The following is a 15048-nucleotide window of genomic DNA, read 5'->3' as shown; positions in this document are numbered from 1 at the left end:
AATAAATATTACTATAGAAATATCATTCTCCTGGTCCAAGGCTTCTCTTCTAAGAGGTGTGGAGACAGAGGAGAATCATATTAGATCCTGGCCTTTCCCCCACTGGTGGAGATTTTGTGGGAAGGCCAGTCAAGCTTATGGGTGCCCCATGCAGACAGCTTTGAAAGACCTGCCTGAGAAAGGGGTTCTGGTTACATCCTTGCCACCCCACCAAATGCTCCCCAAGGCTGTGGGGTTTTATGATTCCCCACAAGAGAGTGAGCCCCAGCATTTCAGAACTGACCAGATGCTTAGAGAAAATCTCGTTCAGTGGCCTCAGACAGGAAAGAGAAGCTCAGAGAGGGAAGGAACGTTGTAGCGTCCCAAGGGGTTAATGGTGGAACTGAGATTCAAACCCCTGTCTCCTGAACCCAATCACCTCTGCCTCCACCTCCCTGCCTTCCTTGACCTGAGGAGTGGCATTCACTGCAGCAGCCCAGGTCCCAGCCAGCCTTTCATCCCTGAGGCCCTGGGCTCAGGAGATCTCAGACTCAATCCTGAAGAGAGAAGATGGAGCAGCCTGTTGGAATGGAAGCTGATCCCAAGTCCACATCCATAGAGATCAAGGCTCCTGGACCCCAGTCCAGTCCTCTGTTTTTCTCCCACTTTCCTTCAATTTCCAACCAGGGTTCCAGGCTTGCTACCAACATCCCAAGGGTGACATTTCTCTAGGGTGCACCATCTGCCCATTTTATCTACCCCAGAGGATCTTCTTCCACAGACCCAGGGAGACCAAATAACAACAGCAAACCAAACATCAATGGCATCTGAGCGTATGCCAGACCATGCTTTAATCCTTTCCATAGGTTACCTCCTTTAATTCACACAAGCACCATCAGAGACGGGTCCACGAGCTGAGTTTGCTAGGACCTTGGCTGGAATAGAACTTGAATTCCTCTGTGAAAATAGAGCCCACTCCGACCCCTTCCATGGATAGATTAGTGGTGGATCTGCCTCTGCTTTCGATGGTAAGAGGCTACTGAAAGAGTCTGGCGTGGGCCTTGCATGAGGGTGGAGGCTGAGCTAGGATTCATCTCCAATACAGCCCCCCATGTCCCAGCCCGGGCTCTCAAAGCCTGGGCAAGGGATGGGACCTTCTTCCACCCCTTCACTGCCTGCCCAACCCAAACACAGAGGTTTCTCCAAGATGTGTATGCTTCGAGGTCAAGAAGACCTAACAGTGGTCCTGGGCACAAACCCCCAGGAGGACCCAAGTCTCCAGCGCCTTCCTGGAGCCAGTCATTCTTCCTCACAGCTGGGAGGGGGTCGATAGTGAACACCCATGTGGCTCAGCAGGGCTGGGGTGCAGCAGCAAGCCAGCAGTGGACAGGCAGCTGAGTGCTGCTGAGCTCTTGGCCAGGAAGTCAGAGGCCTGTGGAAGGAAGGCCCCCAGAGAGGGGTTCAGGTCTCTAGACCCCTTGTTCCTTTGACAATGCTAGTGTGAGCCCATGGCTAAAATGAGCCTCACCTGTAAAGCTGAGTGAGGCCTCAGTTCAGCCAGTCCTGCCTTTGATAAGAACAGCAGCTTGAACCTGCCTTTGGGCCTTGTGCAGCCCCACCTCCCCGAGGAAACCTGCCTGGCCTCTGTCCAGAGCTCAGAAGCCACATCCCCAGGTCTGCAAGGCTTTTCTAACATTTATCTCACAGACATCACTTGCCTTGCCATTCACTTTTTCATGTGCATTTTTTTTTTCTATCAAATCTAATTTGATTTGGTACAGTCAAGGCCCTTTCACTGCCAGGATTAAATGTGATTTCTGTTCTGCCAAACGTCAACCAGTGCAGAGGCGCCTCAGCCATCATGCCAAGCCATTTCCCACTCTGATGGAGACACAAGCTGGAGAAGGAAGGCAAGGCCACTCTGCCAGCTGGTGGCTGAGACTGGCCAGGCACCCAGGGCTCCCAGTTGCCCAGCTGCATGGCAGGTCAGGGAAAGGAGGACAAATCCTCTCTTAGGCCCTGCAGCGGAACTGAGGTCTAAGAACTGAGAACCAAACAGAATTCCAGATGCTCTTTGTTCCCAGTGCGTTTCCTAGTCCCTGGCCCTGCCCGTCCCACAGCCCCTCACTGGCTACGCCATTGGCCTGCCTGGCCCCATACCCTTGATTCCTGGCAATAGTAAATTGTTCAACTGGATGAGGAGGGGAGGGGAAGAAAAAGAAGGCTGGTGGGTTGAGCAGATCTTAAGAGACGGCCCTGTGGCCTCCAGGTTTCCCTGAGGGGAAATAATGGTTATGGTCAGTGGGGAGGGAGGTGGAGTGTGGCAATTCATTGGTCAGAGACTGGGGTGCAAGAATGGGTTTAGGGGTGATGCTGAGGTTCGTGGTGGCCCAGGTAATAGTGGCTGGGTGGAGGAGAGGGTCCCTGAGGATCTGGCAGTCAAGAATCAGGAGCCTAAGTGATGAGAAAGTGATCCCTGTGGAGGAATCATCAAGGGGTGGCAGGTATGGGTGGAGAGAGGGTGTGGGAGGCCAGGCCAAAGCCCTGACAAACGTGGGGCCAGCGGTCAGTGGATGACCGCATCAAGGAGTGGAGAGAGGACTGAGCCAAGTGGTGTGAACCACACAGGAAGGGGGATTTCTCACAACCAGAAGGTGGGTGTGGAGCTTTGTATGTGGCAGAGGAGCCAGGAGGGGCCGTGCCCTGCCTCCAGGCCTGAGTGAGTACACAGCCCCCAGAGAAGGTGGAAGGGCAGCGGGGTGCCAGGACAGATGCTTGGTCCAGTTAAGGCAGTGGAGGGGAGCTCACAGAGAAGAAGCTGGGGTTGCAGTTTTCATTATGTGGAGTGGCAGTTCCAAAGGGTGCAGTGGAAGATCTGAGTGGTGGGGAAGCTGAGGGCTGGAGTCAGAGGTGAGGGGGACAGAGCATCATCGGGGGATGGCTCTTTAGCAAAGTCAGCTGCTAGAAAGAGGTTCTACTAAGCATCAGGATCCAACAGAACTTCAAATTGTTCCATTCTACCTTCCTTCACTTCAAGGTTACATTCACCCTTCTCTTTTTCCGGAGGTGGGTACCATCCTGTTTCTAGGGCTCCTTTTTCGTTTTGCTGGAATGCCTCCTTGAGTAACTTTCAGACTAGGGGGATAGAAGCTCTTCTTTCAGAGCCACTGCACACATCCAAAAAGGAAGCTGCTGTTTGCTCTGCAACAGTGTAGCTCCCCTTAGCCTGGGAGAGTGAGGAGTCTGGGTGAAAATATTTTGCCAGACACACTCTCCTGTCAGTACTGAGTCAGGGAGCTGACAGGAAGGCCAGACCCTTGAGTTCTTCATCGAAGTGGAGGTGTCTTTCCCACAAATCCTGCCCACCTCTGTTGTGGAGGTTTTGCCCATGCTTTATTCAGCTTCTCTATTGGACCCTGACACCTCCAGGAGCTTCTCCCAAAGGCTGCCCTGCTCAAACAGAGCTGGATCAGGCTCTGCAACTGGGGCAGACGAACACAACTGTCCCAGATGTTGGGATTACAGTTCTTTGAGGATTACCCTATATTTACTCCTTGGAGCTTGGGATTTCTCTGGGACTCTTTTGGTGAGAGCCCTGTGCACCCCTGGTACACAAGGCTACTGGTCTCGCTGCTTGATTTCTCCACCATCCTGTCGCACCTGCTTCCTGTCTTCCTGGAATTTACCATAATGTCTGGCTGCTGATGGCCTTTCTTGTTTTCCAGCACCCTTATCCTGTCTCTTGTGCACACGCATGCACACATGAGCGAATCTTCTGTCATTTCAGAGAGACGCTGGGTGGGAGGGGTGCAGTGTGTGGGCCCAGGCTGCCCCCTTGAGCACCCTGCCTTCGTCCTTTGAACAGCCCCATGCAGTTCAGCTGGAACATTTGAATGGAATTTTTCAAGCACTCCCTGTTCTGAGTTGTCCCCTTTGGAGGTTTCTCACATCCTTGCTTTGCAGCGTTGCTAGGGAAGGCCATGCATTATTTAGGACTATTTTCCTGTGCAACACTCCTCTGTGCACAAGAAGTAACTTGATAGCTCCCTATCCCAGGGAAAAATGAGGGCCCCACCTGGACTGTGGGGACCATCTGTGTGGATGACGCTTGTTGGCACAGAGTTCATTGGAAGATGCTGCTTGTGTCCCAGCTGTAGTCACAACCCTTTTTACTGGGGAAACAGTGAAGCTTGTCAACAGAAAACTCTCCAAATTCCAAATGCTTCCTAGACGGGAGCTGAGGACTCTGTTGCCCATGACAGGGCCAGTCGATACAGGGATGCCATATTTTAGAAGTATCATTACTACAGGTAATGATACACTTGACAATTTGCATGATTAAGTAAGTGGATTGACACCTAACAGGTGCAGACCCTGAGGGCAGAGGAGCCAAGTCATTGAGGAAGAGGTGACACTTGATTTGAGTCTGGAAAGAGGAAGCATGCTCCTGACAGGAAGTACAAGGAATAGTGTTCTAGGCAAAAGGAGCAGCATGAGGGGAGTCTCAGGGGCATGAAAGCAATTCTGAGGCTTCGGACACCAAAACCATATTCTGTGGATAACTGATGAACACAGTGTCTGCCACAGAGTGTGTGTGTGCTTGCACATGTATGTGGCTCCTCCTCGTTTCATTCCCTGAAAACAAGCAGTGCCCAGGTCTATTTGAGTTCAGCTTTCAGGACTGTCGCTCAAACCCTCCACCATCGGCTGACCATTGTCTAAAATTACCACAAGATAATTTCACCTCTTGACCCTAAGATGTTGATTTTTTTTCAAATATAAATACAGGGTTGGGATAGGGTAGTGACTTGTGTCTTGGCATGTTCTCACCGCAGGCAGAGAAGACTTCAAAGGGCCCAGGGAAGCAGCTTAAGCCACCAATCTCTGTGCCAAGATCTCCACCCATTTCCGTCACAGAAACAGACCATCATAACCGGATGCAGAAACTTTCCCCATTTTATTGATAGCTAAACAGAGTCCCTGGGAAGTCCAATGGTTCATCTAGTCCAAGTCCAATGGTTAGTGATGGAAAGTTAAGGAATATTCAGGTCACTAGAGAACTTTTGAAATGATTACCTTGTCATATTTTTAGCACAAAACCAGACATCCATCCCTGGCTCCAGGAAATCTTCTTCAAGAGCAGAACATTGTTGTCAATTAGGATGATGTACTGAGGCATCTGTAGAACCACAATAAGTAAATTATGACTATTTTTAAGGGTGCTTCTTGGGCTGATGGCCTGAAATAAGACGCACTTTAGAGAGAAAACACCTTTAAGGCAAGGGGCCTGTTATGTCATACCATCATCACAACAGCCCATAGATGGAGGTGTTGCTATCCCCATTTTACAGATGATAAAAATGTAGACCCACATTTTTCTCCTCTAATAAATGGGTGGTGGGAGCAGAAGCTAGGATTCCAAGCCAGCTCCTTCCCCCTACTTTTTCCCATTAGGGCAGGCAGACAAATGCTTCACTTGTGTTGCCTCTCACCAAGTACTTCCGTCAGTGATTTTTTCTTTTTTTTTTTTTTTTTTTTTGAGACGGAGTCTCGCTCTGTCGCCCGGGCTGGAGTGCAGTGGCCGGATCTCAGCTCACTGCAAGCTCCGCCACCCGGGTTTACGCCATTCTCCTGCCTCAGCCTCCCGAGTAGCTGGGACTACAGGCGCCCGCCACCTCGCCCGGCTAAGTTTTTGTATTTTTAGTAGAGACGGGGTTTCACTGTGTTAGCCAGTATGGTCTCGATCTCCTGACCTCATGATCCGCCCGTCTCGGCCTCCCAAAGTGCTGGGATTACAGGCTTGAGCCACCGCGCCCGGCCTGTGATTTTTTCTTTAATGTAAACTTGTTTTTGAAGTATGAGATATATGTAGACAGCACACAAATCTTAAGGGTGCTGCTTGATGATGTTTACAAACAACAGGCTAGTAGAACCAGAACTCAATTCCAGCAGTAGAAAATACCAGCCCCCTCCCCAGAAATCCCTCATGCCTCCTCCCCATCACTAACTACTCCCTTAAGGTCACCTCTGCCCTAACTTCATCACCTTGCTTTTGCTTTTATACAGAAGATGTCACACAAAATTTACTTTTTTTCACTCAAAACTATGTTGAAAGATTCCTCCACGCTTTTACATATAATTGTGGTTCCTTCATTCTTGTGGCTGATTAGTGTTCTATATGAAGTTACACAATTTATTTTTACATTGCACTGTTGATGGACAGTAGAATTATTGCTTCCAGTTTGGTGCTGTTACAAATAATGCTCCTATGAGCATTTGTGAATGTACATTTTGGTGAACATGCATATGCTTTTCTGTTAGGTGTTTGCCCAGGAGATTCAGCAGTTTTAGTCAATGTGCCTAGCTTTCCAAAGTGGTTGTGCAGTTCACATTCCCACTGAAAGCATTGTGAGCATTCTGGTTGCTCTGCATCCTCATCAGCACTTAATACTATCTTTCTCATTTTAGTCATTCTTTTTTTTTTACTTTCTTAACTTCAATAGTTTTTGGGGAACAGGTGATTTCTGGTTTCAAGGAAAAAGTCTTTAGTGGTAGTTTCTGAAATTTTGATGCCCTACTCAATGTGTAGTCTTTTATCCCTCAATCCCCTCCCACCCTTTCCCCCAAGTCCCTAAAGTCCATTTTATCATTTTTTATTTTTTAAATATTTATTTGTTTATTTATTTATTTATTTACTTATTTTTGAGATAGAGTCTCGCTCTGTCGCCCTGGCTGGAATGCAGTGGCACAATCTCGACTCACTGCAACCTCCGCCGCCCAGGTTCAAGTGATTCTTCTGCCTCAGCTTCCCGAGTAGCTGGGACTACAGGCGAGCACCACCATGCCCGGCTAATTTTTTTATTTTTAGTGGAGTTGGGGTTTCACCCTATTGGCCAGACTGATCTCAAACTCCTGACCTCGTGATCTGCCCACCTCAGCCTCCCAAAGTGCTGAGATTACAGGTGTGAGCCACCATGCCCAGCCTCAATGTATCATTCTTACGACTTTGCATTCTCCTATCTTAGCTCCCATTTAAAACCGAGAACATAGATGTTTGGTTTTCCATTCCTGAGTTACTTCTTTTAGAATAATGGTCTCCAACTTCATCCAGGTTGCTGTGACTGCCATTATTTCATTCCTTTTTATGGCTGAGTAGTGTTCCAAGGTGTGTGTGTGTGTGTGCGTACATATATATATATATACACACACACATTTTGTTTATCCACTAATTCGTTGGTGGGCATTTAGGCTGTTTCCATATTTTTACAATTGTGAATTGTGCTGCTATAAACATGCATGTGCAAGTGTCTAGTTCATACAGTAACTTATTTTCTTCTGGGTAGATACCTAGCAGTGAGATTGCTAGATCAAGCAGTAGTTCTACTTTTAGTTCTTTAAGGAATCTCCGTACTGTTTTCCATAATGGTTGTACTGGTTTACGTTCCCATCAGCAGTGTAAGGTATTCCCTTTTCACCACATCCACACAAACATCTGCTATTTTTTGACATCTGTTATTTCTTAAATTATGGTCATTCTTGCAGGAGTATTTCATTGTGGTTTTAATTTGCATTTCCCTGATAATTAGTGATGCTGGCTTCATACAATAATTTAAGGAAGATTCCCTCTTTCTCTATCCTTTGGAATAGTTTCAGAAAGATTAGTACCAATTCTTTGAATACCTGATAGAATTCAGCTGTGAATCCATCTGGTCCTTGACTTTTTTTGGTGGCATTTTTTTTTATTTCCATTTCAATTTCACTACTTGTTACTGGTCTGTTTGGAATTTCTATTTCTTCCTGATTTAATCTAGGAAGGTTGTGTATTTCAAGAAATTTATCTATCTCCTTTAAATTTTCTAGTTTGTGTGTGTAAAGGTGTTAATAATCCCCTTGAATGCTCTTTCGTATTCTGTGGTATCAGTTGTAATATCTCCTGTTTTGTTTCTAATTGAACTTATTTGGATCTTCTCTTGTCTTTTCTTGGGTATTCTCATTAATGGTTTATCAGTTTTGTTTATCTTTTCAAAGAACCTGCTTTTTGTTTTATTTATCTTTTGTATTTTTTGTTTCCATTTCATTTAGTTCTGCTCTGATCTTTGTTACTTATTTTCTTCTGCTGAGTTTGACTTTAGTTTGTTCTTGTTTCTCTAGTTCCTTGAGGTGTGACCTTAGATTGTCTGTTCATGTTCTTTCAGCTTTTTGATGTAGGCATTTAATGCTATGAACTTTCTTCTTAGCACTGCTTTGACTGTATCCTGGAGGTTTTTATAAGTTGTGTCACTATTATTGTTCAATTCAAAGAATTTTTACATTTCCATCTTGATCTCATTGTTGACCCAAAGATCATTCAGGAGCGGATTATTTAATTTTCATGTACTTGTATAGTTTTGGGGGTTCCTTTTGGAGTTAATTTCCAATTTTATTCCACTGTGGTCTGAGAGGATACTTGATATAATTTTGATTTTCTTAAATGTATTGAGACTTGTTTTGTGGCCTATCATATGGTCTATCTTGGAGAATGTTCCATGTGCTGAAGAAAAGAATGTATATTCTGCAGTTGTTGGGTAGAATGTTCTGTAAATATTTGTTAAGTCCATTTGTTCTAGGGTATAGTTGAACTACATTGTTCCTTTGTTGACTCTGTCTTGGTGAACTGTCTAGTGCTGTCAGTGGAGCACTGAAGTCCCCCACTATTATTGTGTAGTTGTCTATCTCATTTCTTATGTCTAGTCATAATTGTTTTATAAATTTGGGAGCTCCTGTGTCAGGTGGCTTTATATTTAGGATTGTGATATTTTTCTCTTGGACTGATCCTTTTATTATGATATAATGTCCCTCTTTGTCCTTTTTTTTTTGGGGGGGGGGACAGAGTCCTACTCTGTCACCCAGGCTGGAGAGCAGTGGTATGATCTCGGCTCACTGCAAGCTCCACCTCCTGGGTTCACGCCATTCTCCTGCCTCAGCCTCCCGAGTAGCTGGTACTACAGGTGCCCACCACCACACCCGGCTAATTTTTTGTATTTTTAGTAGAGACGGGGTTTCACCATGTTAGCCAGGATGGTCTTGATCTCCTGACCTTGGGATCCACCAGCCTTGGCCTCCCAAAGTGCTGGGATTACAGGCCCGAGCCACTGCGCCCGGCCCCATCTTTGTCTTTTTAAACTGTTGTTGCTTTAAAGCCTGTTTTGTCTGATATAAGAATAGCTACTCCTGCTTGCTTTTGGTTTCCATTTGCATGGAATATCTCTTTCCCCCCCTTTACCTTGAGTTTATGTGAGTCCTTATGTGCTAGGTGAGTCTCTTGAAGACAGCAGATACTTGTTTGGTGGATTTTTATCCACCTTAATGTGGTGCTCTCCTGCTTCCCCTAGGGATGGGGCTACCTGAGAGCTGGACTGCAAAGATTGTTATTGCTCTTCTGGGTCTAACCATGCAGCGGGGCTACCAGGCTCTGGGCTGGTGCTGGGAAATGTTTGCAAGGAGTCCTGTGATGTGATCTGTCTTCAGGTCTCCCAGCCATGGATCCAGCACCTGCTCTGGTGGAGGCGGCGGGGGAGTGAAGTAGACTCTGTGAGAGTCTTTGGTTATAGATATGTTTAGTGTACTGGCTTTCTCTAATGCTGGTTATGCTAGCAGTGAGGTTGTAATATGGACAGACTTGGGAACCACTGGTTAGCCAGGATTTGGCAGGCAGTGGAATTAACTCCTGTTTTCTTCTTCCATGGAGCAAGGTTGTTCTGTCATGAGTTGCTGTAATGTCCTGAGTTGGTTGGCCTCCAGCCAGGAGGTGGCGCTTTCAAGAGAGCACCAGAGTTCTTTTCCTGTCTCACAGAATTTGCAGTGGCCTGCCACTTCTTTTCGTTAGGTTAATTACATCTGAGGGTTACAGACTGAATACAAATTTAGAAATAGACAAACATATGAGTCCTCATTTTTACATTAATATGTAAATTAAATATAAGTAGACAATAAAAAGTAGAAGAAAAGCCTATTTTTAGAAAAGACCAAATTAATAGCTCCTAACAGTGTCAGGGACATTTATTTGTTCATCAGTTGAGTCTGCATAGACAATCTTGGAATCATCACAGCTGTTTGAGCAAACTTGGATTGGAGGACAGGCTGTGCAGTTAACTCTGGGTATGAATTTTGGCTAAATATTTGACAGCTTCTAAGCAGATCCTATCAGAGGTCTTCATCACTCCAGACTTCAGTCTCAGGCATTACAGGAAAGAGGAAATCATCATTTTAGTCTTCCTTGTTGGTATGTAGCAGAGTCATATTATGGTATTAATTTCTACTTTCCTGATGATTCATGAAGTTAAGCACTTTTACATATGTTTATCGGCCATTTGGATATTCACCTTTGTGAATAGTGATTCTTTTTCAGTTTTAACTTTGGTCAAAAAATAGTTCTAAGAATAGTTCCCATACTGGAAAATTCTGTGCTTCACTTCCTATCTAGGTGATTATTTCCAAGCTTTGACATTTGGTAGTTCTAAGAAAAGCCTCAAAGCCAGGGGAGGTGAGAAAGAAGAGCCAAGGGAATGGGCACAGCCAATGCTGGGCATTCTCTGAGCTCTTAACGTTCCACAGTGGGGGCAGGAACTCAAGGACTTTCTCTGTGCACTTTGGGATTGTCAGTTTATTCTCCCCTCAGAAGTGAGGAGAGATGATTTATATTTCACATTTAGAGCTAGCAACGTACTCTGAACTCCTTTTCTTTCTCCCTTTGGAATTTAGACTCTAGATTGATTTCAATGACTGCAGAGAGATGAAGATAAAAGGCATCTGTCCTCTTCAGCCCCTAATTTGGGCAGGCAACACACAAGGAGTTGGGTTTGCTGACAAGGCTAAGCATTTTGGACGTTGAATACCTATTATGTGCCTAGGGTGTTAAAGTGATAAGAAAATCTCTTAAGGTCTGCCAATGATTTTGAAATTTTAACAGCTCAGTTTTCCTGATGCCAGATGGGGGACAGGGAGTGGGAGAACTGGGTACAAGGGTGTTGCTGGAGGAGAGATGGGGACACCTTGAGGGAGGGTTGTCAAATGTTGGCCTAGGCACAGTGATTGGGTGACTGGAGGTGAGCAATCAGCCTTCTGGGCCTGGAAAATAGGGCATGGCTGGGCTTCCCCTGTCCAGCTTCATTTTCTATGAGGATCAATATACTGCCTCCATATTTGACTGTTCTGGAGGTTTTGTACAAGTGGAATTATACAATAAAAATAATAAATAATTGTTTTAAAAAGAGGATACAGAGGTGAGTGTTTGAAGCCACTAGTGCTCCCTGCAGATAGCCTTGGGATCTGGCCTCAAGTGAAGGAGAGCTGGATGTACTCTTGTGCACAGCTTCCAAAGCATGTGCCCCGAGCCCCACTTTCATTTTAATGGCTCCCCTTATTAACTGTGCGGCTCAGGTAAATAAAAATTCCTGTAAAACATATTCTTGACTCTTGACTACATTCCCATGTAAAAATTATTTCTTACTGCAGGTCGTGATAAAAAATGTTTGAAAGCTGCAGGCCTCGGGTGGATCTGTAGAGGGCCTTTCTCTGTGGTACTATTCCTATCACAGTTCTTGTGTTAGTATTCACCACTCAACAGTTTTATTGTATCTTAGTATATTATAGGATGTTTATGAAATATCATTTATTCTATTACCAAAAAAAAGTATTAAGATGCAGGTTCAGGCTTCCAGCCTGTAGGATTGGGGAAACCAGGCCTGTACAAACCATACCAGATGCCATGTGACCACCATCATCATCTTCCTTCCAGCTGGTGCTAACTGATCAGCGCTGTTCCTCTCCCCACAAACTTCCAGCCTGTCCTGTTTTATTCCTCTTTTGCCTTTGCCTGTTCTCTCTGCCTAGGATACCTTCTCCACCCTCATGTGCCTTTAACACTCCTATTCACTCTTCAAAACCCCATCATATGTCTTCTCTTTGAAGCTTTCAAACAGCTCTTCTATGTAAGAAATTCCCAGTTTCTGTACCTGTATATTTAGGAATTATTGCATATATTACACTCTATTAAAATGATTCACGTATTTAAAATCCCAGATCATGAGCTTCCACCTCCCACTCCACCCCCACCCTCTTTCAGAGCTGCCACTGGTGTTAGCTTAGTTATCCCTGTTTCCCCAGGGCTAATCATAGGGTTTGGACCAGAATAAGATCTTACTAAAGGTGTCTGCAATAGACCTAGTTAAACTTGGTTTAACTGGTCCTATGTCCCGGGGTTCCATTATTTATGGATTTTAACTTACAAATTTTTCCAGAGCTAGGTGCTGGAAGAAAATGCAACCTGCTGCTGACCATCAAGGGAAGCTAGAGGGGAAGTTTCAGGGTTCACAGGCATTCCAGGCAGCCAGCCTCTCAGAATCTAACTGGTTTGTAGAGGAAACCCCTCTGCAGATCCACCCAAGGCCAGCAGCTTTTAAACATTTTCCATCATGGCCTGCAGTGAGAAGTCCTTTTCACATTAAGACACACTAAACACCTACATCAGAGACAAGGCTTTCATGAAACAACATTTATCCTTTCTATGGGTATTGCTCCCATTTTCTCTTTTTTTAAAAAAAAAAAATTATTGCTGGTCACCACCCACTGAATTGATTTTGTGACTCTTTAGTCTCACTGGTTGCATTCCACGGTCTGATGAACACTGCTCTACGCTTTCAGTTTATGTAACCAGAGAAATCTTCTCAGAGGAGAAGCCATCGGCCCTGAAGGTCAGCTCAGAGGAGCGGGCAGGAGGCGGCGTGCAGCGGGGGCTGGGATGAGAAGGTGCCAGGACGGCGCGGGGCACATTCTAACTGCTTCCCTCTCGTTGCAGCGGAGCCCCTGCCACTGATGGACCTGTGCCGGAGATCCGTCCGCTCGGCCCTGGGCCGCCAGCGCCTGCGGGACATCAGCTCCCTGCCCTTGCCTCAGTCTCTCAAAAACTATCTGCAGTACCAGTGAGCCGGGCCTGACAGGCAGCACAGACACACAACGCAGGGCCCGGCCCGCCTGTCATTCACAGTCCCGTGGCACATAGGGGAAAGGATCCACCCTTCCTCCGGCTCCCCAGGACACTCAGTTCTTTCAAAGACCAGGATGTGGTATCAACTTTGGAAACGAAAGGTCTGTTGCCAACAGTATCTACTGCCCTCGAGGCAGCCCTCCCGAGTCAGACACCTCCTTCGGAGCCACAGAGAGCCTGGAGTCTGCACCTGCTGGAAATCCTGCCACCAACCAGGACACAGCAGCCACTGTATTGATCAGAGAGCCTGTTTCCTTATTCAAGAGAATGAATAAAACATTTAGGCAGGAGACTTTCTATTGCGTACCCTGTTGCAGACAGGGCCAGGGAGAAATTAGCCAGGGCAGGGAGAAAATTGCCTCTGAATAATGAATGATGAAAGCAGCCTGACGCTGTGCCCCTCCTGGCCCACACCCCTTGCCAGGGCAGCAGGATTGTCATGCCATTTTAGGACTTTGTGCCACTTTGAGGGACTGTTCCCAGGAGGCCCAACCGCAGACCTGGCAAGTGGACAGTGCAGTGTGGAGACACCCTCCCGCTTACCTCTTTGAACGTTGTTTACCTACCCCTTTCCACGTGCCCCGCTTCCCAGCCACTGACTCACAGTTCTCTGGATGCCCAGACACCTCTCTTCAGGGAAGAGGAGTCTGACTGGTTCGCCCCAGGGAAGAGCATATCCTTACCATTATTTTAAGTAGCATTTGCATTTTAAAAGAGGAATGCGGAGAGGACAGTACTTAGTCCAAAGGTGCTAACAGGGAAACGGGGGAACCGGGGGCATGGTGACACCCAAGTCTGATGTGTCCTGGGTTGGGGGGCCTTCCTGGAGTGTCAGGGTCTCTGGGCGTCGTCCATTCAGGGCGCAGCATGGCTGTCACAAAGCTTTATTTGAGGAAATTATTTTTTCACTTCAGGAGACTTGTACGAGTCTCTTTCCTGTTTCAAATGTGTGTGTGATGTGCTGTTTATTTATCAGCTGAGGTCTGTGGGGGCGGCCTTGTGACTGGAAGGGTGGATATGGGAGACACATTCTCCACCCGCTCCGAGCCTGGTCCTCTCGCAGGAATGCTGCTGCTGCCTCCGCCGCCACCTCTTATATGTTTCAGACACTCTCTGCCCAGACTCATTTTTAACTGGAAATCATCACAGCGGTGGGATATCAGAGCTCCAGACAGCACTGCCTCTCCCTACCCGCCCCCCCACTGCCCCCATCTTAATGTGAATTTGACTGATGAATGAGGAGCGTTTCTAATAAAGTTTGTCATTCAGTCCTTCAGCTGCGTATTAAATGTTGTCTGGGGAGGGACCCTGAGAGCTTCTTCCATCAGCCTGCCTGGTCCGTCCGCAGACCCATAGAAGCCAGCCACGTGACTCCCTCTTTACACATTTCTTGTCTCGTCTGACTTGTGGTCCCTGCTTGAGCCCAAACTGCAGCTATTTTGCAAAGGCCTGCCCTGGACAAGAGAATGTGCCTGTGTCCTGGGTCCATGCAAAGCTGACCTTAATGGTGGAAAAACAACTGAGCCTCCTGTTGCCAGAGCCAAGGGGTGGCCCTGCAAAGGGGCTTAGGGTCAGGGAGGGCAAACCCAATGGAACACCAGTTTCCAAGTGGACTGGAGGTGGGGCTGGATGTGACTGTGATGAACGTATATTGTCATCAAGGAGCAGTGCCAGTTGCTGAAGGTGAGTGTGAAGTAAGGCCAGGCTCTGGGCTGGTAGCAGTTCAGGAGTTAGAGTCAGTATAGGGTCTGGGTAAGGACTGGCATAGCATTCACTCAGCAGTACCAGCCAACAGCACACACTATGCCAATTTCCAGAGACCCAGCACCCAGGCTGATATGTCTCATCCCCAGAGACGTGTAGTACAGCATAATAAAGTGAGAAGGAGCTCATGAAGCGGGGTGGATGAGAGTAGAGTAGGAAGGGAAGGCTTCCTGGAGGAAGAGGCACTCTCCAGACTTTTAAGGACAGACAACCTTCCTGAGGACCACCAAGAAACCAAACTTGCACCTGCCCCCAGGGGCAATGTTCCCAGCTCTGACCTC

General features: G+C 46.8%; 1 protein-coding gene across 1 annotated transcript in view; it reads left to right on the top strand.

The window, feature by feature from the left end:
- Positions 1–14279, top strand: part of SPSB4 (splA/ryanodine receptor domain and SOCS box containing 4) — an 88977-nt gene extending 74698 nt beyond the window's left edge. Inside the window, exon 3 of the mRNA XM_025376458.1 lies at positions 12815–14279. Coding sequence (XP_025232243.1) covers positions 12815–12942 — 128 coding nt within the window. The 3' untranslated portion in view covers positions 12943–14279. The remainder of the gene's footprint in view (positions 1–12814) is intronic.
- The last annotated feature ends 769 nt before the right edge of the window (positions 14280–15048 follow it).

This window comes from Theropithecus gelada, chromosome 2 (genome assembly GCF_003255815.1).
Source record: "Theropithecus gelada isolate Dixy chromosome 2, Tgel_1.0, whole genome shotgun sequence".
In the NCBI taxonomy this organism is placed as follows: Eukaryota; Metazoa; Chordata; class Mammalia; order Primates; family Cercopithecidae; genus Theropithecus; species Theropithecus gelada.
This window is presented reverse-complemented; position numbering and strand designations above follow the sequence as displayed.